This window comes from Cnephaeus nilssonii, assembly GCF_951640355.1.
Source record: "Cnephaeus nilssonii genome assembly, chromosome: 13".
Lineage (NCBI taxonomy): Eukaryota > Metazoa > Chordata > Mammalia > Chiroptera > Vespertilionidae > Cnephaeus > Cnephaeus nilssonii.
In genome coordinates, this window is record NC_137084.1 from 33,979,428 (window position 1) to 34,000,066 (window position 20,639).

At 38.9% G+C, this 20,639-nt stretch overlaps 1 protein-coding gene across 13 annotated transcripts in view; it reads left to right on the plus strand.

Moving 5' to 3' along the window:
• BTBD10 (BTB domain containing 10) overlaps nucleotides 1–20,639 on the plus strand; it is a 69,229-nt gene that overhangs the window by 17,840 nt on the left and 30,750 nt on the right. For 6 of the 13 annotated variants that reach the window (XM_079787746.1, XM_079787743.1, XM_079787742.1 and 3 more), the window contains one exon: nucleotides 2,504–2,659. The exons of 6 other annotated variants lie outside the window; for them this stretch is intronic. In XM_079787746.1, the coding sequence (XP_079643872.1) occupies nucleotides 2,559–2,659 (101 nt within the window). In that variant the 5' untranslated portion in view covers nucleotides 2,504–2,558. Of the gene's footprint in view, nucleotides 1–2,503; nucleotides 2,660–9,985; nucleotides 11,203–20,639 lie in introns of those variants that run through there. One more of the 13 variants, XM_079787741.1, reaches the window with a different exon arrangement.

Genomic DNA, 20,639 nt, shown 5'->3' on the forward strand with positions numbered 1-20,639 from the left:
AGACACATCTACCAGAGAGAAACAGCATTGATCGGCTGCGTCCTGCACGCCCCCTACTGGGGATCGAGCATGCAACCCAGGCATGTGCCCTGATGGGGAATTGAGCCATGACCTCTTGGTTCCTAGGTCACTGTTCAACCACTGAGCCACACCAGCCAGGGCAAAAAGTTTCCTTTTTAGTAAATATATTTTTACTAGAGGCCCGATGCACGAAATTCATGCAAGGGGCTTGACCCTCGCAGCCCCTCGCAGCCCCGGCTTCGTCTGGAAGGTTGTCCGGGTGTCGTTCTGCTGTTTGGTCTAATTAGCACATTAGCTTTTTATTATATAGGATTTTTATAACTAAAAACTCAAATGAACTTGAGAATTTTTTTGTTTTCAAAATAATTTTATAGTTTTAATGTCATCTGATACAGAATTGAATTTCACTTATTCAGCGATCCTAAAGAAAATAGGTTTCTTTTCCAGAATCATTCAGTAAATGAACTGTGTGACATTTGCTTAGGATTTAAATTAGCCATTATGTAATTCTTCTCCAGTCTCCTTTCTGTTATTTTTATTTCATTGATCTGCCTACTTATTTATGTATTTATTATATTAAAATCTTCACTTATAAGATTTTCTTTTCAGTTTAAAAATAATTGCATTTGTTTATTTTAAACTAGAGGCCCGGTGCATGACATTTGTGAACTGGGGAGGGGGTCCCTCAAACCAGCCTGCGCCCTCTCACAGTCTGGGACCCCTTGGGCGATGTCCAACTGCTGGCTTAGGCCCTCTTGGACATCCCCTGAGGGGGTCCTTAGTGCTGCCGTGGAGGTGGGAAACGTTTCTGCCACTGCTGTTGCATTTGCCAGCCATGAGCCTGGCTTCTGGCTGAGTGGCCCTCCCCCTGTGGGAGTGCACTGACCACCAGGGGGCAGCTCCTGCATTGAACGTCTGCCCCCTGGGGGTCAGTGCGCGTCATAGTGACCAGTTGTTCTGCTGTTTGGTCAATTTGCATATTAGCCTTTTATTATGTATGATAATTCTTTATTGTTGAAAGTATTGCATATGTCACTTATAAGATTTTCAATTGTCTTTGTACAAAAAGTACTAAGTAACTATAAGGAAAAAAGTATAAACATAGCAAAATACTTTCTCTAAAACGAAAGTGTTTCTTTTATTGAGTTCTGAGATAGACTTAAAATTTTAATGAGTTTATCTTTGCCATTTTTTTTGTGTGTGTGTGTGTGAAATTGTACTGCTGGTATACTTTATAAAACTCAGGAAAATACAGTCTTTTCTCAATTCTGGGTTCCCTTTGACTTTTATGCACATCTCTTCCTCACTTTTACCAAATCCAACTTGGAAAAGTTTATAGAAAATATACAGGTATAGGAGTATCAGGAAACCTTGGTTCTAGTCTGACTTAACATAACTGTTTAAATTGTTTAACTATGTTTTTTTTTTTCTTTTTTTGGTGTTTGCAATCTCTAAATATCAAATCTGACCTATTTCCAAATAAAATACTACAATCAGAGCATTTTTCAAAATGAAGATTCTGTATAATAAATTCTCATTTTTATTTATAATCCTGCCATTTATAAGCATTGTGACCTTTGGCAATATTGCTAAACTTCTGAGACTGTTTTCTATTCTGTACATAGAGATTATAATGCCTACATGTAAGGTGATTGTGAAGATTAAATTGGAAAGTGAGTGTACTTTAAAGTGTTTACTCCAGGTATTCTGTAAAGGTATTGAGTTTTCTTATAATTTCATACGACTGTTGTACAAATAAGCCACAAACCTCACGTATGAACAGGCATAAAATATATGATTCATATTGATAAAATATTTTTATGATAATTGCACTATAAGGAAGCATCAGGATTCTTACATGCTTTATTTGGGGAAAATATTAAATTTCTATTCAAGAGAATTTCTATTCAAGGTCTTTAACTTGGCTAAAGAAATAACAATATTGGTATTTGGTCTTACTAGATGCTTCGTTAAGCATCTTAAACTTTCAGTATTAAGCAATGTATTCCAAGTGAAATTTCATCTGAAAGAATCATTTTCTGGAATTGTTTTTGCCTTTTTTGCTATTATATTGATGCTTGGAAATGTGATGTACACAAATAGTAGTTAAATATATTTACTAAATATATTTATTTAGTAAATATAAATAAATATTTATATTTATTTATATTTATATAAATATATAAATGGCCCCACCCCCCACCGCCACTGCTGGTTGCCTCCCTCTGCAGGGCTACCGGCAGGGCAATTAAACTTTCAGACTGGTAGCAAATTTAATACAAAGATCAAATGAAAAGTATCTAAAAATACTTCTGGTGTTTATTTTAATCTAATTTGTGGTATTTTATATGTCTAGTGTTTTTAACCCTGTATATCATTTTTTAAAAAAATGTCACAGTAATGTCTGAAAGTATTTAAAATTCTGTGACTCTTTTATTCTGCATGGAATAGACTTAAAGGTCAACACTACTTTTTTATGTAGGTTATGGGTGCTACATGTGTGCTTTCAGAGCAGTAGTGAGAAAGCTTGAACTGGGATGGCAGGACGCCCTCATCCTTATGACAGTAACTCCAGTGATCCAGAGAATTGGGATCGGAAATTGCATAGTAGACCTCGTAAACTTTATAAACATTCAAGGTAGGTATCAAATATATATTTCACATTTCAAAGCTATGATAAAAACCAAACTGCATTTGGTTGTGACAAGTCTTGTCAGAGGATGGGGCTTACAAAACATTATAAATATTTGTATTTCTCCTTAAATAACTTTTAGAAGAACATTCCTCTCAATTTTCTTATATTTGTATGTATTTGAATTTTCATTTGTTTGTAAATATGTAATGTTAAAACTCCTTAGTTAACCCTATGAATAAATGAAATATTTAATTGGGAACTCTGGCAAGACAGTTTAGTCTTTTGTATTTAAAACTCTATTATGAATTTATTTTATTTTGTGAATACATTGTGTATAGATTATATATGATAATTTATAGGCTCTTGACAGTCTTTGCCTCCATACATTTTTAACTATGAATTTATATTGTGTAGTCATCGTGATCCTAATGGGGAAAGCAGTCTTTATGTTGTGACTCTGCTGGGTTTATTTAAAGTCTAATGCATTAAGTAAAATTTAAAAGTTTCAGCTCATTTATAATTTTAAAGCTTTCATTTTGTGCTGTGTTGTGTGGCTTAATAAGGAACACCTCATTTAGAACACTTTATGATCTGATATTTTAAGGTGCTAATTGACAGCTCATAAACCTCATGTTTATTGCATGTAAACATGTTTTCATAGAGTATTGTGCTTTATGAATATTAGGGGATATTGAACATTTAACTTATGAATATAAAATTCTCCTGATGTTGATAAATAATATCAGCTTTCTTAAAATTAAAAAATGCTGTGGTATTAAAATCCATTTTGTAATTTTAAAGAAATGATTCAGGTACTTTTAAACTGTATGTTATATAGCTAGAAAATATGAGTGACTGATACTGTTTAACTCTCCTGACAAGATGTCTAACTTTATAGTGGACTTTTGATATGATGAGATCGAAAATGAAAATGTTAGGTTGACTTTATTTATCAGTACATACCAATGGTATGAGTGCTTTTGAGTTTGTTCATTTTTTTCGTGTGTGTGTGTGTCCGTCCACCTTGTGTCTCTAGTTCTTTATCTCTGTCCTGCTTACATGGATAATTATTTGAGATGAAAGAGATACAGGTTTTATCTCATTAAGTGTGGGGCTATCCTATCTAATAATAGACAAATATGCAAATTGACCATACCTCCAACACACCCACAAGCCACACCCACAAGCCACGCCCACGATCCAATCAGAGCGAGTATGCAAATTAACCCAAACCAAGATGGCTACAGCCAGAGAGAGCAAGGTTTCCTAGGTAACAGAGGAAGCCAAGCTTTCCACCTGCCCTTACCAGGCCTAAGCCTCCACTCAAGCTACAAAGTTTCAATTATAGAAGGTAAACAAATTCAAACAAATGGCGGCAGAATGGAGCTTGAGAGAGCAGGCCAGGGTTGCTGCCAACAACAGGGGAAGCAAAGCTTTCCGCACACCCTGGCCAGGCCCACCCGCTTAAGGCAACAAAGTTTCAATTATAACCCCAACACAAATGGCTGTCGACCTCGGAGGGAGCCCCAGGCTTGGCTCCGCTCCAGGCTACAAAGTTTCAATTGTAGAAGGAAAATAAATTCCAGATACCAGGGCCTCCCCTTGGGTTGCCAGGGGGCGTGGCCGGCCAGCAAACCACCACAGGCCCCTCGCTCAGGCCGCCCCACACCCCAAGGGAACCCCCACCTGATCCGGGACGCCCTTCAGGGCAAACCAGCTGGCCCCCACCCCTGTACCAGGCCTCTATCCTATCTAATAAAAGAGTAATATGCAGATTGATCATCACTGCAACACACAATATAACTGCCCCCATGTGGTCAAAGATCCTGCCCCCATGTGGACACAAGATGGCCACCACAAGATGGCCAGCAGGAGAGGGCAGTTGGGAGGCACCCGGCCTGCAAGGGAGGGCAGTTGGAGGTGATCAGCCCTGCAGGAGAGGGCAGTTAGGGGTGACCAGGCCGGCAGAGGAGGGAAGTTGGGGGCAAACAGGCTGGCAGGGGAGTGGTTAGGGGGTGATCAGGCTGGCAGGCAGAAGCGGTTAGGGGCAATCAGGAAGGCAGGCAGGCAAGCAGTTGGGAGCCAGCAGTCCTGGATTGTGAGAGGGATGTCCGACTGCCCGTTTAGGCCCGATCCCACCAGGATTGGGCCTAAACGGGCAGTCGGACATCTCTCCAGGAGTCCCAGATTGGAGAGGGTACAGGCTGGGCTGAGGGACAACCCCCCGCCATGCACGAATTTCGTGCACCGGGCCTCTAGTATTTATTATATCTGTTATGTTGTATGCTTATTTTCTGGTGAGTTGAAAGTTATCCTTCCTAGTTCTTAATATTTTCCCTGCTGATGTATAATAGTGCATCATATATGAAGTGGTGACAGGATGAAAATAAATTGTTTGCTTTGTGAAAGCAAATACAATGGGAAAAATTTATAAAAATTAATGATACTTTTTTCATTGCCGCTATTTCAGTAACATAGCTCTTAATATCTGTAGCATCAGTACCTTTTTGGTGTTCTTTTTAGGTACACTGATACTGTATTGGTTGTTTAAATGAAAATATAATGATAAATAGAAAATAAATTCCAATACATTGATTTTTTTTTATGAAAATATCATGAAATCCTTTGAGCTTATTTAACCTCATTTGTGGAAAATATGCCTAAGGGAAAATAGCTTACTTTTAGGGACCTTTTGTTCTTTGTACTTAGGAACATATTTAGGATACTTTAAAAAAATATACAATTTGACTTTTTTAAATGGTGTTTTTTTAATTGATAGTAAATTATTTATCTGAGAAGTTTTAAATACTAACAATCCGCTAATATTGTTGATTACCTTTGCTCAGTTCAAGAGAGATTCAGAAGTTTGTCAGAGTACCATCATGGGCTGCTTCAGTAACCACATGTGGAACAATTAGAGGATAGTAGGGCACTAAACTATGGTAGTGAGGTATAGCAAAACTAGAGTCCCGGTGCACGAAATTCGTGCACTGGGTGGGTGTCCCTCAGCCCAGCCTGCCCCCTCTCACAGTCTGGGAGCCCTTTAGGGGATGTCCTACTGACAGCTTGTGGGGAGCAGGCCCAAGCCACAGTCTGGCCGCAGTGGCTCGGAGCACGACCCCCTGGGCGGGTCTGTAGTTTCACTGGGTGCTGCGGTTCCGCTGGGTGCCTTGGTCCCAGCAGCAGCGAGGCTCAGAGCACGCCCTCCTGGGCGGGTCTGCTAGGGGCCTTGCTTCCAGGGAGGCAGCGCGATGTGCCTGCCCGCAAACCCCCGTGGGAGTGGCCTTGGAGCTGGGCGGCGCTGCACTCCCACTGGGGGCCTTGCTCCCAGGGCAGGAAGGCTCCCAGGGCAGGTGGTGTGGCATGCCTGTCCACAAACCCCTGGTGGAAACGGCCTCAGAGCTGGGTGGCGCCGGGGCTGGGGGCGGGCTCCAAGCTGGTCGTGACGCAGCCTCCTGAGCTGGTCGTGATGTCCCGGCCTAATTTGCATATTTCTCTCATTATATAGGACTAGAGGCCCAGTGCATGAAATTTGTGCACGAATAGGGTCCCTAGGCCTGGCTAGCAATCAGGGCTGGTCTGTGGGGTGACCGGAGGGGTGCTTGGGGGGCTCCCGCTGGCACCCGCCTTGGGCGGCCTGGTGCAGCCTGCTCACTGGCCCCACCCCCCACCGCCACTGCTGGTTGCCTCCCTCTGCAGGGCTACCGGCAGGGCAATCGGAGGGCCCCCACTGGCACCTGCCTTGGCTGGCCTGGCGCTGCCCACTCTCTGGCTCTGCCCACCACCGCCACCACCACCGCCAGGCACTTCCCTCTGTGGGGCAACTGGCAGGGCAATCGGAAGGCCCCTGCTGGCACATGCCATGGGCGGACTGGCAGCACCTACTCACCAGCCCTGCCCCCACCACCGCCACCGGTTGCTTCCCTCTGTGGGGGGATGGGCAGGGTGATTGGGGAGCCCCCATTGGCACCCGCCTTGGCCAGCCTGGCAGCGCCTGCTCACCAACCCTGCCCCCCATCACAGCTGCCGGTCGCCTCCCTCTGTGGGGTGACCAGCGGGGCAATTGGGGGGCCCCCGCTGGCACCCGTCTTGGCTGGCCTGGGGCCTGCTGCCTGGGGGCAGCTCCTGCGTTGAGCTCTGCCCCCTGGTGGTCAGTGCATATCATAGTGACCGGTTGTCCTGCTGGTCGTTGTGCCAGTCGGTCAATTTGCATATTAGGCTTTTATTATATAGGGTAAGAGTTCAGAGAAGGAATCCGTGTTGTCTTGAATGGGTGAAAATGAGACTTGAGCTAATTCTTGGATGATTAAGTAGATGGACGACATTCTTTCCAGGGACCTTCTGGAGATTATCTTGACCAAATTTGAAGGTGGAGTTCTCTGAATAGTATTACTTGTCCTTATTTGACAAAAGAATGAGGTTAATAAATTGCCCAAGGCTATCCAACTTATAAATAGCAGAGCTAGGATCTATACATTTTAAATAACTTATTATGGTACGTTTTAAATACATATAAAGTAGAGAGATCAGTCATAATGAATCCCTATGTATGATGGGCAAGACCAGTCATAATGAACCCTCCCACCTCCAGCTTTGAGTTATTAATTCATGATTGATTTTGTTCCACCTATGCTTCTGCCTACTTGTATTCTTTTTTTTGAATTTTGTGTATTTTATTTAGGGATGTCTGAGTAAAAAAAAAAACCAGACTAAACATTCACTTAAGTTAGGGGTTTATTTTTCTTGTACATAAGAATTCCACATAGGCAATGCCTGATTTAGATTTAGAACCTTAAGGATGTTAGGGTCAAAAATCTTTTATTTTCTTGGTTTCACTTATGATCACAAGATTACTTACTTATGACTTATTATAGCATCAGCTATCATGTCCACCTTGCAGACGAGGAGGAGGAGGAAGGTAGAAGGGGACAATGGGAAAGGGGTTTTATTTATATCAGGAAATTACATTTCTCAGTAATTTCCACAAAGGCATTTGTATATAAATCATTGGCTAGAACTATGTCATATGATCATCTGTAGGTGAGGGAAGGTGAGAAATATAATGGGCACATTGCCACCTCAAATAGAATGGGGAATTTAAATTTAGAAAAAGTAAATGTCTCAGTCTCTTCAAGTATACTGTTATAATAGTACTAGAAGCCTGATGCATGAAGATTCGTGCAAGAATAGGCCTTTCTTCCCCTGGCTGCCAGCACGTGGTCGGCTTGCTCCGGCATCCTGTGCAGCAGCGGCATCGGTGGCAAGCCCTGCGTGCTCCGGCACCGCTTCCTCCTCGCTCTCCTTCTCTGGAGAGTTCCTCTGTGCAGCACTGGCACTCCTGGGGAGGTGCAGAGGGGAAGAGGTGTGGGGGGAGAGGCAGGCGGGGAGGACTGGAGAGGTTGGGTGTGCTAATGCATTTCACTTTCCCATTGTGAATATGGGATGCAACTGGCCCCCTTCCTCATCCTCTTCCTCCTCTGCCCTCCGCCTCCTGTCCGCCCACTCTCCCTCCATGCCCATTGCCCCTCCCCTCTTGATTTGGTGAGATAGGGAGGAGGGAGATAGGATAATCTGGGTTACTGTGTAGGTGGCCTCTTTCATCTATTCAAAACAAAGCTGAGCCACCTCCCGCTGCCGCCACGCCGCCACCATCACCCCTTTGCTGGCCCCGTGCTCCCGGGGTGCACTAACTGCATTGAGTGAGCTCCTGTGCTTGTCAGCGCCCGCGGGGCTGCTCCAACACTAGGGTTTTGTTTACCAGAGCTGCGGAGCAGGGGTGGGGTAGAGGAAGACGCCAGACACCGGGAGCTATGACCTCAGGCACCAGAGGGTTGCCTCTGAGGCCGGGGGCTGGGCCACAGGGCGGCTGCAAGGACAGTTGACAGGTGTGGAGCGCGGCAGGGAAGCCCTGAAGAGGCGCACTGCCCAGAGGCTCGGAGCAGCTGGGGGCGGGGCCACCACCATTTTGTTGGGTTAATTTGCATACTCACTCCTGATTGGCTGTGGGCCATCGTGGAGTGATGTTCAATTTACATATTTCTCTTTTATTAGTATAGACTAGAGGCCCAGTGCACGGTTCATCGGCATGACCTGCGGGTATCGAGCTGAAACCAGCAGTCCAATGTTGTCTGTCATTCCTGCCTGCTGCTCCCGCTCATCTGTGGCACTTGCCAGCCGTGAGCCCTGCCTCTGGCAACCAATTGGTCAGCTGAGCGGCGCTCCCGCTGTGGGAGTTCACTGACCACCAGGGGGCAGCTCCTGCACTGAGCGTCTGCCCCCTGGTGGTCATTGCGCGCCATAGCGACTGGTCGTTTGGTTGCTTAGGCTTTTATATATATAGAATAGAGGCCTGATGCATGAAATTCGTGCAAGAGTAGGCCTTCCTTCCCCCCTGCTGCCGGCACTGGCTTCCCTCTGGCACCTGGACCCAGGCTGGCTTCCCTCTAGCCGCCCGCAGGCACTGGGCACCCAGGGTGGCTTCCCTCCAGCTACCCACAGGCACTGGGGACCCAGGCTGGCTTCCCTCTGGCCCTGGCTTTGTCCGGAATGATGTCTGGAAGGATGTCCGGTCTAATTACCCTTTTATTATTATAGATAGCATATTACCCTTTTATTATTATAGATACTGTAGACTGGGTGGCCGATAAGCAACAGAAATTTATTTCACTTAGTTCTGGAGGCTGGGAAGTCCAAGCTCAAGGTGCTGGCATATTTGGTATCTGGTAAGAGCTTACTTCCTGGTTCAGATAGCCCTCTTTTTGCTGTGTCCTCACATGGAGGAATGGTCTAGGGATCTCTGAGGGTATCTTATAAAGGCACTGATCCCATTCAGGAGGGCTCTGCCCTTATGACCTAATCACCTTATCTGCAAATGCCATCACATTGAGGGGAATACATTTCAGCATATGAATATTTGGGAGACACAAGCATTGTCTTTATCAGTAAAGAAATAAGAATACTTTATTCAGTTTTTGTAGTTAATCTATAAGGTAGTTTTGTTTCATTTGCTTTTTATTCTCACAATTTAGAATAGCATGTTTTTTCCATCTTTTTCTTTTGGACCACCTCTCCCCCCTTTCCTACTGGCAAGAATAAAAATAAATTTAGTAAATTATAAAAGTAACAATAATACTATTTTATATATGCTTATTTTTTAGGTTTGAAAGTTTGATGGGCATTGCCTTATGGTTTCTCTTTCATCAAATAAAATGAATGTATTTTCTTTTTTGAACTTTATTTTGAATATACTAGTAGGTTTTATATATATATAACACTGATATAAAAAGCAGGACAAGACTGGAAGCTAATAGGAACATGGATGGACTTCGGGGGGCCTATGATCCCTCAGCAAGTGCATACAAATGAACTACATAGTTAAAAAAGTTACTGATCTTTGTTTCTTTCCGAGTAGTTTTATAGTTAATACTTGTATTAACTTTGGTAGTTTGCTGAGCAGTTAAAGATCATTTCAGTTGGAGTATATTGGGCCTGAATTACCACAACTTTTTAAAAATTATAAATTAGAGACATTTTTGTTACTTAAAAAGGAAAAAGAAAGAGCATCCTTTCTGTATAAAGTTAAAAGGCCTTTATTGACAATATGCTAAAAGCTCTTGAATATATGAATAGGGGGTCGAATCTCACTACTTAAAAACTCAGATCTTCAGTCTGCTCAGGTTACTAAAGATAAATTCATCATACATTCAGTATCAGACTTTGCCGCAAGGTTTCATTTCCACATAAAAAATATGCATGCTCGCTTCTTCTGAGACTGCATGAAGATTGAGTTTTCCAGTTTCCTTTTTAAATCACTCTGTAGTACCAACAGCAGTTTAGAAATGGAAAAGTTTCCTTGTTTTAGAGTAGTTCTTGAGTAGATTTTTAAAGTACAAATAATATTTTCTCTTTGGTTTTAAAGATAAACTTTACTGTCCAGAGTGGGTATACAGTAAAATATTGAAAGGGAAAAAAGAAAGCTGCATCCTAATTTTCTAAAACCTGGCAAGCTGGCAGAGCTAGAATTAGCTTTACAGATGGCATTTGGCAATATATCTACATATCACTAAGCTTTCATCTCCTGAGTTTTCTTCAGCCTGTCTATCAATTACAATAGCCAATCACTGCACAGAGATGGGGAAATGGGATGATCACAGCTCACAGGATGCTGTTTGGTTAGAAACGTCAGTGCTGCACAATCCGCGGCTGAGTCAGTGTCTGTGAGAAAATGAACTGAATATAGAGAGGAGGTTGTATCTCTGAACATTTAAAGCCTAAATAACCACAATAGCATTATTATACAGTAGAGGGAAGAAAGCCAAAGGAAGTCTGTGGACAGGTGAGGTAGGGGGAGACTGAAATTTTCTGATTATTCAGAGGAATCGAAGATGATGGAAATATCAGATGTGCTAAAGTTTCCTAGTAATGCCCAAGGATGCTGACCTGGCTTTCAGTGCTGCATTGTTTGAAAAAGCAGAGTCCCTTTATACTCTGATTTCAAAATATTTTTCTTGTTTTTGTGTGTCTACCCTGGCATATGCTAAAGTAAGGTGTGTATTCATTTATTACATGATATTGCTGAGTTATAATTCTATACATGTATGTATATCAGTGAGAGGTGTTTGGCCTTTGTTTATTATGCTCATTTGCATTTCTGGATGGAAAAGATCATATGTCTTGATGGTCAGTTTAATGGCAAGTTATTTGAAATAAATGTGTATGTTGTTCTTATGGGTTTAATATTTTTTTAATTTTGTTTAAAGTCTTAGTAGAATCTTCATGTAATTTGAGAATGCATTATGTTTGATACTGTTTTTTATGAATATCAAAAAATTTAAGGAAAGACTAATTTTGAAATAATATTTTTGATATATTTGAAGTCGTTTCATATAGAGAAATAGAGTAATTGAAATAATTTCCCAAAGAAGAAGGTGAGTGTATTTTTGTTTTTGGATGAATTAGGATTAGTTGAACCACTTATCTGTAGTAGTGTTTACAGAACCAAATGTAGTTAATTGGTTAAAATGACTTTTTCTTTTTTAGTTTATAGGACATAGACTTTGAATAGATGATCTAGATAGATACTGCCATGAGAGAAAGTAATCAGATAAGTTTTTTTATTATTGCAAATTGACCTTCAAGCAAACAGTATTTTAAATAAAGATAATTGTTCTTACTGTGAGATTTTAAATATTAACAGGTGACATTGCTTACTTTACTAGGAAATTTTAGCACAATTTAAAACATTTTGAGTGGGTGGTTTTGTATCTTCATTACCCTTGTTTTGCATCTTCATTTTGTAGGGATATTGGGGGATAGACATTTAAAAATTATTTTATTCTTAATGTACTTAAATATTAAACAGTTCATAATTATATCCTTTCTTTGAAATGTCAGAAAGTTCTTGTGATTACTTAATTTCCAGAAGTTTGAATGGTCATCTTGATGGCTATCATGATTTATTTATATAGTTAGACTAACTAGTATTATCTAGTATTGGCTTTCTTTGGTGGCTTGGTGTCTAGAAATGTTTTTTTAAGCTTGTTTTAGTAATAGAGTTATAAAATTAGAAATCTCAAGCTAGACCTTTTTTATACTTTATAGAGTATTTTCCTTTGATTTTGCTGATTCTTTTAAAATAATGCTAGTGTTATAAAAATGATACATGCTTATTATATAAATTGGATAAATACAGAAAAGCACATGGAACAAAATAATTTATTATAATCATAGGAAATACTTTAAATATTTTTGCATATAACCTTATTTTTCTGTGTATTTTTACAAATATAAAAATTACACATATGCACTTAATGATTTTGAGATATTACTGTATGTACTATTATATAACCCATACCTTAACCCATAGCTTAAAAAAAACACAACCAATAACTTAAATCATGAACATCCTTGTTATGAAGTAGTCTTCTATAGCATAATTCTAAAGAGCCTCATATAGTGTTTTCGTATGTATATTTTATAGCATTTTCCCACCAATCTGAGTTTTTTTTATTCTTGATCAAAGGAAAGATGAACATGATTCCATAATATAAATTTCTCAAAAAAGGAAGAATATTTTATGGAGTTAAGTAAAAAGGTACTTTTGAAATTTTTTGGATGGAAATGATCCTTAGTATTATTACACAATTAACTCTTCAAAGATATGCATGCTACTTTAAAAATAAAGCAAATATCTAGTATAGAAAATCTTTTTATTAAAAATCAGGAAAATGAGCTGAGACTTAAAAAAATATGCTAATACCAGTCAAAGGGGTTTCTATGTCACATTTCAAAAGGTTATCAAGGAAAGTGTAATAATAGTGTTTGACATTAAGGAAAGAAAAAAAACCCCACCACCACCCATTTATGAAGAGTACACTACCACCACCACCACCAGTAATAATAATAACAAAGTGAACATTGCTAAGAAGGACATAAAACCAACATGGGTATGGAGAAATAATCTTTGCATCTGTTTAAATGAGTTGTTTTCTGGGTAAATTGAAACATCTTATAAAAGAGACTGCCTGCAGAATCTTTAAATTATTGGTATTTGTGGTCTTAAAAGATTTTAGGGGAATACAAGAAGTGCTGATTCTAGGCTTAATTTTGAAAAAAGTAGAAGATTTTAGGAGAAGAAATTGAAAGGATAGTTTATGACTTGAAGAAAACTGGTTAAAAATGAACCAGGAAAAAAATGAACCAGAGTGGGTTTGCTAAAAATAGATTGTCAGAGCAACTTTGATTTTTCTCTCATGCAGTTGGTAGACTAGTAGCAATGTAATGTATTTGAACTTAAGTTTAGTTTTTGGTATAGTCATTTTTTAAATATTCTTGGGTGCAAGATGAAGGAAAATTGAGTTAGCCACTAGTTAATTGTGTTAATTAACAATTTTTATTTTGAATGATATTACCAAAGGTTATTGATGTGGAAAGTGGCTTTGTTTTTTCCTTTGTCTTCTGCTCATCTGGAGCAAATTATCAGATTTATAGGTGACAATAAAGAAAGAAGGATAGTAAATAATATACTAAACTATCCAAAATGATCTCTGAATTTGGATTTTTGGAATAAATTTAAATGAACTTTTTAGGAGTACGCATAAGGCCTGAAAAACACTAATATACGTTAAGTTAGCATGGCTTTACAACATCATGTATGGAAAAAACCTGAGGGTGGTTTTTGGCAGTAAATGATATAAAACAGAAGTACACTATGGCTGCCACCATCCCATCTTCTCCCCACCTTACACCCCCAAAAGCCCCATCATAATTAATGGGAAAAGAAGACAAGAGCTATTCTATAGTACCCCAAAAGTATGTTGTCTTTAGTTCTGTGTATATTCAACGGGAAGGGTGTGAATACATTGGAAGCTTTGTCAGCTTTTAAAGAATTGAGAAGTTTTGGGGCAGCGCTAGTGGATATTAAGGAATTTCACAATAAGAGCTATCTTTAGATATGTAAAGAATTAGACTTGGTTTAAATCAATTTGTTTGGGGTTAAAAGCACGAGCTCCAAAATGAACTCATTAGGTCATATCTCAGACCTGCCACTTAATTAGCTATATGATTTTAGGCTTTCATTTTCTCAACTATAAAATTGGGATGGTTTTGGTGATTAAGTGAAAATATATACAAAGTGCTTCTATATCCTGCCTGGCATGTACCAAATGCTCAAATGTTAGGGGTTGTTACTTGGTTACTTGGTCCAATTAAATAGAACTAGGGCAGTGGTTCTCAGCTAGAGGGGTGATTTTGCCCCTCATTAGGCATTTGGCAATGTTTGAAGATAGTTTTGGATGTACAACTGAGCGATGGAATACTAGCATCCTGTGGGTGGAGCCCAGCAAGCTACTAAATATCCTACATCCTACAATCCACAGGACCGCTCCCTTCACACAACAAAGTATCAACTGGGCCAAAACCCTGAACTAGGGTCAGGTAAAAAAAGTTGAAAAGTTGAATTAAGCTTTAATGTTAAGAAAAAACTGCCTAAGAGTCAGAGCTTTCCTAAGATAGAACTAAATTGTAAAAAGAAAAAAACAAGTCACCCTTCCTTGTCATTAACAGCAATAGGAAAGCCAATTCATGGGGACTTGGTAGATGAAGATTCAGAAATTAGGTTGGTGTTTGGACTAGATTTTCTAAACTTAGATTCTGTGTTTCTGGATATTTCTGAGAATAGTTAGGCATATTGAATAACCAACATCAAGGGGCCTCTGATGTATATTCTCTCATCCTTTAATTTTATTAATCTAATTGAAGTATAGTTTAGATTTTTAAAAATTCTTTATTGTTTAAAGTATTACATATGTCTTCTTTCTCCCCCACCGACGACTCCCCAGCCACTACCAGCCCCCTAGCACATGCCCCCTTTCCCTCACTGGCTGTGTCCATGGGTTATGCTTAGATGCATGCATTCAAGTCCTTTGGTTGCTCTCTTACTCCCCCCCCTCCTCTGGCTTCCCTCTGAGGTTGGACGGTCTGTGTGATGCTTCTATGTCTCTGGATCAGTTTATGTTCATTATATTCCACAAGTGAGTGAGCTCATGTGATATTTATCTTTCCCGACTGGCTTATTTCGCTTAGCATAATGCTCTCTAGGTCCATCCATGCTATTGCAAATGGTAAGAGTTCCTTCTTTTTTTTAATTTACAGTAGCGTAGTATTCCAGCTTAGATTTATAATTTTAATTCTTTTATAATACTTAAAATTTTAGTATGAGGCATAAAGGGAATTTAGTGGAACAAATCAGTTTGTATTTTCAAAAGGCCATTGGAAGTATGAGTGATTGTGGGATTGATGTAATTCTGTCTAAAAACTTGTTTTGTGAAACTAATTTGTCAAAATATTTGCAATCATTTGACAAATATTTCTAAAACTAAATCTTTTATTTATACTTCATATCTTTTTAACATTGGTTTTATTTTCTTTCCCCCTTTAGTAGTAAGTAGAAAAGATGTCCCATAAGGTTTTAAAAAGTAATTATAATTTTTAAAAGCACCATTAAAGTACTTGATTTGTGTGTACATTATAATATTCTCAGTCATGAGCAAACTCAAAGGAGTAACTGGCACAAAGTATCATTTAGTAAATATTTGATGAATGAAAGACTGATCAGTAAATACATGATATATGTCTGACCATTAATTTAGATCTCCACAATTATTAAGAGTGGTTAGCTGTTTTTTAGAAATACTTTATTATTTTCTATGGTGGGGAGTTGCTTGAGAATGTTAAGGGATTTCCAACTCCCCAATTTTTATCTCTAGCCTGAACCTTTCCCCTGAACTTTAGACTTTTGTATTTAACTCCCTATTTGGTATCTGTACTTGGATATTTAAGAAACATCTCATTCTTAACATGTTTAAGATATACCTATACTTTCTTTTTATTTATTTATTTTAAATTAAATTTATTGGGGTTACATTGGTTAATAGAATCATATAGGTTTTAAGTGTACATTTCTATGGTATGTGATCTGTATATTGCATGTGTGCCCACCATCCAAAGTCAGATCATCTTTTGTAGCCATATCTTTGGCCCCCTTTACCCTTCCTTTACTACCCTCCCACCCTTTTCCCTCTTGTAACCACCACACTGTTGTCTGTGTCTATTAGTTTCAGTTTTATATCCCACATATAAGTGAAATCATATGGTTCTTAGCTTTTTCTGACCGACCTATATTGCTTAGCATAATATTCTTGAGGTCCATCCATGTTTTCACAAATGGCAGTATTTCTTTCTTATGGCTGAGTAGTGTAATACCTCCATATATATATATAGAGGCCCGGTGCATGACAATTTATGCACTGGAGTGGGAGGTCCCTCAGCCCGGCCTGCCCCCCTCACAGTCCAGGAGCCCTCAGGGGCGGGAGGCAACCCAGCAATCAGGGGAAGATGAAGCCCCCATCACACCTCTGCTGCTGTCACTGTCGGCATCGCAAGCCTCAGCCGGCCCTGGTTACCTGAGCCTCAGGCGGCCCTGGGCGACTGGGCAGCTGCCATCCGAGGCTTGCCTGTGCCTCGGGCTGGCCCTGGGCAGCTGGGCAGCCGCCATTCGAGGCTTGCCTGTGCTTAGGGCCAGCCCTGGGCGGCTGGGGGGCTAAGGGGACTGGGGGACTCAGGAGGCAGGCGCACGGAGCAGCCAGACCCGCCTGGAGGCGGGTCCAGCCATGCCACGTGCCTGCTGCCCCGGTGGGGCTGAGGGAACTGGGCGCCACTATCTTGTGGCTGTGGGCACCGCCATCTTTGAGGGTGTGACAGTCAGTTAGCATATTCCCTCCTGATTGACTGTGGGCGCCACCATCTTTGTGAGGGCGTGGCCATCAATTAGCATATTCCCTCTTTATTAGATAGGATAGTGTCAGTGCGCATCGTAGCGACTGATCAACCGGTCGTACCGGTCATTCGGTTGGTTGTACTGATCATTCAGTCGTAACAGTTGCTTAGGCATATGTGTGTGTGTGTGTGTGTGTGTGTGTGTGTGTGTGTGTGTGTGTGTATGTGAAGTTGAACATCTTTTCATATATCTGTTGGCTGTTTGTATGTCTTCTTGGGTGTGTTCAAGTCTTCTGCCCATTTTTTAAATTGGATTATTTGCTTGGTATTAAGTTGCATAAGTTCTTTATACATTTTGGATAATAACCTTTTGTCAGAGATTCTGGTTATAGATATCTCCCATTCAATTGGTTACCTTTTTGTTCTAGTGATGTTTTTTTTTTGGCTGTGTTTCTAGAAGCTTTTTAGTTTGCTGAAGTTCCATTCATTTATTTTTGCCTTTATTTCCCTTGCCTTTGGAGTCAAATTCATAAAATGTTTTCCAAGACCAAGGTCCATAATTTTAGTACCTGTTTTCTTCTATGTAATTTATTGTTTCAGATCTTACTAGTATATTTAGGTCTTTGATCCATTTTGAATTAATTTTTGTACATGGAGACAAACTAATCTGGTTTCATTCTTTTGCATGTAGCTTTCCAATTTTCCCAGCACAATTTATTGAAGAGGTTTTCTTTTCTCCATTGTGTGTTTTTGGCTCTTTTATCAAAAATTATTTGCCTAGATACATGTGGGTTTATTTCTGGGCTTTCAATTCTGTTCCATTGGTCTGTGTGTCTGTTTTTCTGCCAATACTGTGGTGTTTTGATTATTGTAGCTCTGTAATATAATTTGAAGTCAGGTTGTGTGATATCTCTAGCTTCATTCTTTTTTCTCAGGATTGCTTTGGTGATTTGGGGTCTTTTGTGGTTCCATACAAATCTGATGATTTTTGGTTCTATTCCTTTTAAAAATGACATTGGGATTTTGATGGGGATTACATTAAATCTATATATTGTTTTGGGTAATACGGCCATTTTAACTATGTTGATTCTTCCAATCCATGAACACAGAATATCTTTCCATTTCATTGTCTTTTCCAATCTTTTTTTTTAATATAGGTTATTGATTTCTTACAGAGAGGAAGGGAGAGGGATAGTTAGAAACATCGATGAGAGAGAAACATCAATCAGCTGCCTCCTGCACACTACCTACTGGGGATGTGCCTGCAACCAAGGTACATGCCCTTGACCGGAATTGAACCTGGGACCCTTCAGTCCGCAGGCCGACATTCTATCCACTGAGCCAAACCGGTTAGAGCTCTCTTTTTATTGATGCTTTGTAGTTTTCAGTGTGTAGGTCCTTCACATTCTTTGTTAAGTTTATTCCTATGTATTATATATTGGGTCACAAAGCTAGCCTCAACAAATTCAACAAATAAGATCCACCAGGTTATGATGTTAGTTTCTGGAAGTGTTTAGAGATAAGATAATTTCCCACAGTTCTGTAAGGTTGTACCATGTGTATATTACATAAAGGTACTATGTATAAGTGAGTATCGTTCACTTAGTAAATACTTTAGTTTAAAATTTTTTAATAATTATATTTAATAAACATTTATATTTAACATTTTATTTATATTTTTAATGTTTTAGTTTATTCAATTTCTGTCAAAGAGCAGCAGTGCTAATAATATCAGTTACTTCTGGAAATTTTTAATGTAATTTTTCTTTGATAATTTATTTTTTTCTCTTCTCCCTGATGCAAATACTAGTTGAATGTTGATCTCTATTAGTTCTCTTAACTTTTTCTTTGTCTTCCTTTTATTCCCAAATTTTTCTTCCAGTCTTTTTAGTAACTTTTAAAATTTTTGCTATTGTGTTTTGAGTTTCTAAGAACACTTTCTCATTCTCTCTATATAAAAAAAGCATTCCTGTCCTTGTTTATGGATACAATATCTTGTATATCACTGAGCTTTCTGTCTCTACATTGTCTGTCGCCTTTTAAAATTATATTTATTAAATTTTTTTGAGAAATAATTATAAACAAGAAATTGCAAAAATTGTAGAGTTCTTAGGAACTCTTCACTCAGCTTCCTACAGTGATAACATCTCACATAAATGTAGTACATTATCAAACCAGGAAATTGACCTTGATACAATACTATAAACTATAGACATCATTTTTTATATGTACTCTTTTTTTCTGGTATATATCCTATGATACTTTATCACATATATATTCATCTAACTAACTACTATCACAATCAGGACACAGAACTGTTCCATCACTACAAAGAAACACCCTTATGCTACCCTTTTAGAGTAACACCCTTTCCCCATCCCTAATCTCTGGCACTTTCATTATTTTAAAAATATGTATTTTACAATTGAAGTTGACATACAATATTATATTAGTTTTAGGTGTACAATATAGTGATTAGACATTTATATACCTTATAAAATTATGTCTCTGATAAATCTACTAATTTCACCATATAGTTATTATAGCATTATCAACTATATTCTCTATACTGTACTTTACATCCTCTGGTTATTTTAATAACTGGCAATTTGTACTTTAAAAACTAAAAAAAAATTAAAATTATAGTTGACATTCCTATTATTAGTTTCAGATGTACAGAATAGTGATTAGACATTTATATAACTTACAGAATGATTCTCCAATTAGTCCTGGTATCCACCTGACACCATATACAATTATTACAATATTATTGACTATATTCCCTTTGCTCTACATCCTGTGACTATTTTGTAACTGTCAATTTGTACTTCTTAATCCCTTCACAGTGGCTGCACCAATTTACAATCAAACCAACAGTTCACGAGGGTTCCCTTTTCACCACATTCTCGCCAACACTAGTCTGTTGATTTATTGGTGATAGCCATTATGACAGGTGTCAGGTGATATCTCATTGTGGTTTTAATTTGCATTTCCCTGATCTTTAGTGGTTAGGCATCTTTTTATATGTCGATTGGCCATCTGTATGTCCTCTTTGGAGAAATGTCTAGTCAGGTCTTCTGCCCACTTTTTAATCATATTGTTTATTTTTTTGGTGTTAAGTTGTATAAATTCCTTTTTTATTTTGGATACTAACCCCTTATGGAATGTATCATTGCTAAATATCTTCCTTCTCCCATTCAGTAGGTTGTCTTTTTGTTTTTTTGATGGTTTTCTTTGCTGTGCAAAAACATTTTAGCTTGATGTAGTCTCATTTGTTTACTTTTTCTTTTGTTTTCCTTGCCCGAGGAGACACAGAAAAAAAAAAAAATTGTTAAGAGTGATGTCAGAGTTTACTGTCCCATTTTTCTTCTATGAATTTCATGGTTTCAGTTCTTACATTTACTTTTTTAACTCTTTTGTGTATATTTTATATGGTGTAAGGAAGTGGTATAGTGTCTTTTTTTTTTTTCTTCATTTACAGTTTTTCCAACATCATTTATTGAAGAGACTGTTTTTATCTCGTTTTTGCCTCCTTTGTCATAGGTTAATTGACCATATAAGTGTAGGTTTACTTCTGGGCTCTCTATTCTGTTTCATTGATCTATATGTCAGTTTTTATGCTAATACCATGCTGTTTTGATTGCTGTAGCCTTGTAGTATAGTTTGATATTAGGTAGCATGAAACCTCCAAATTTATTCTTTCTTAAGA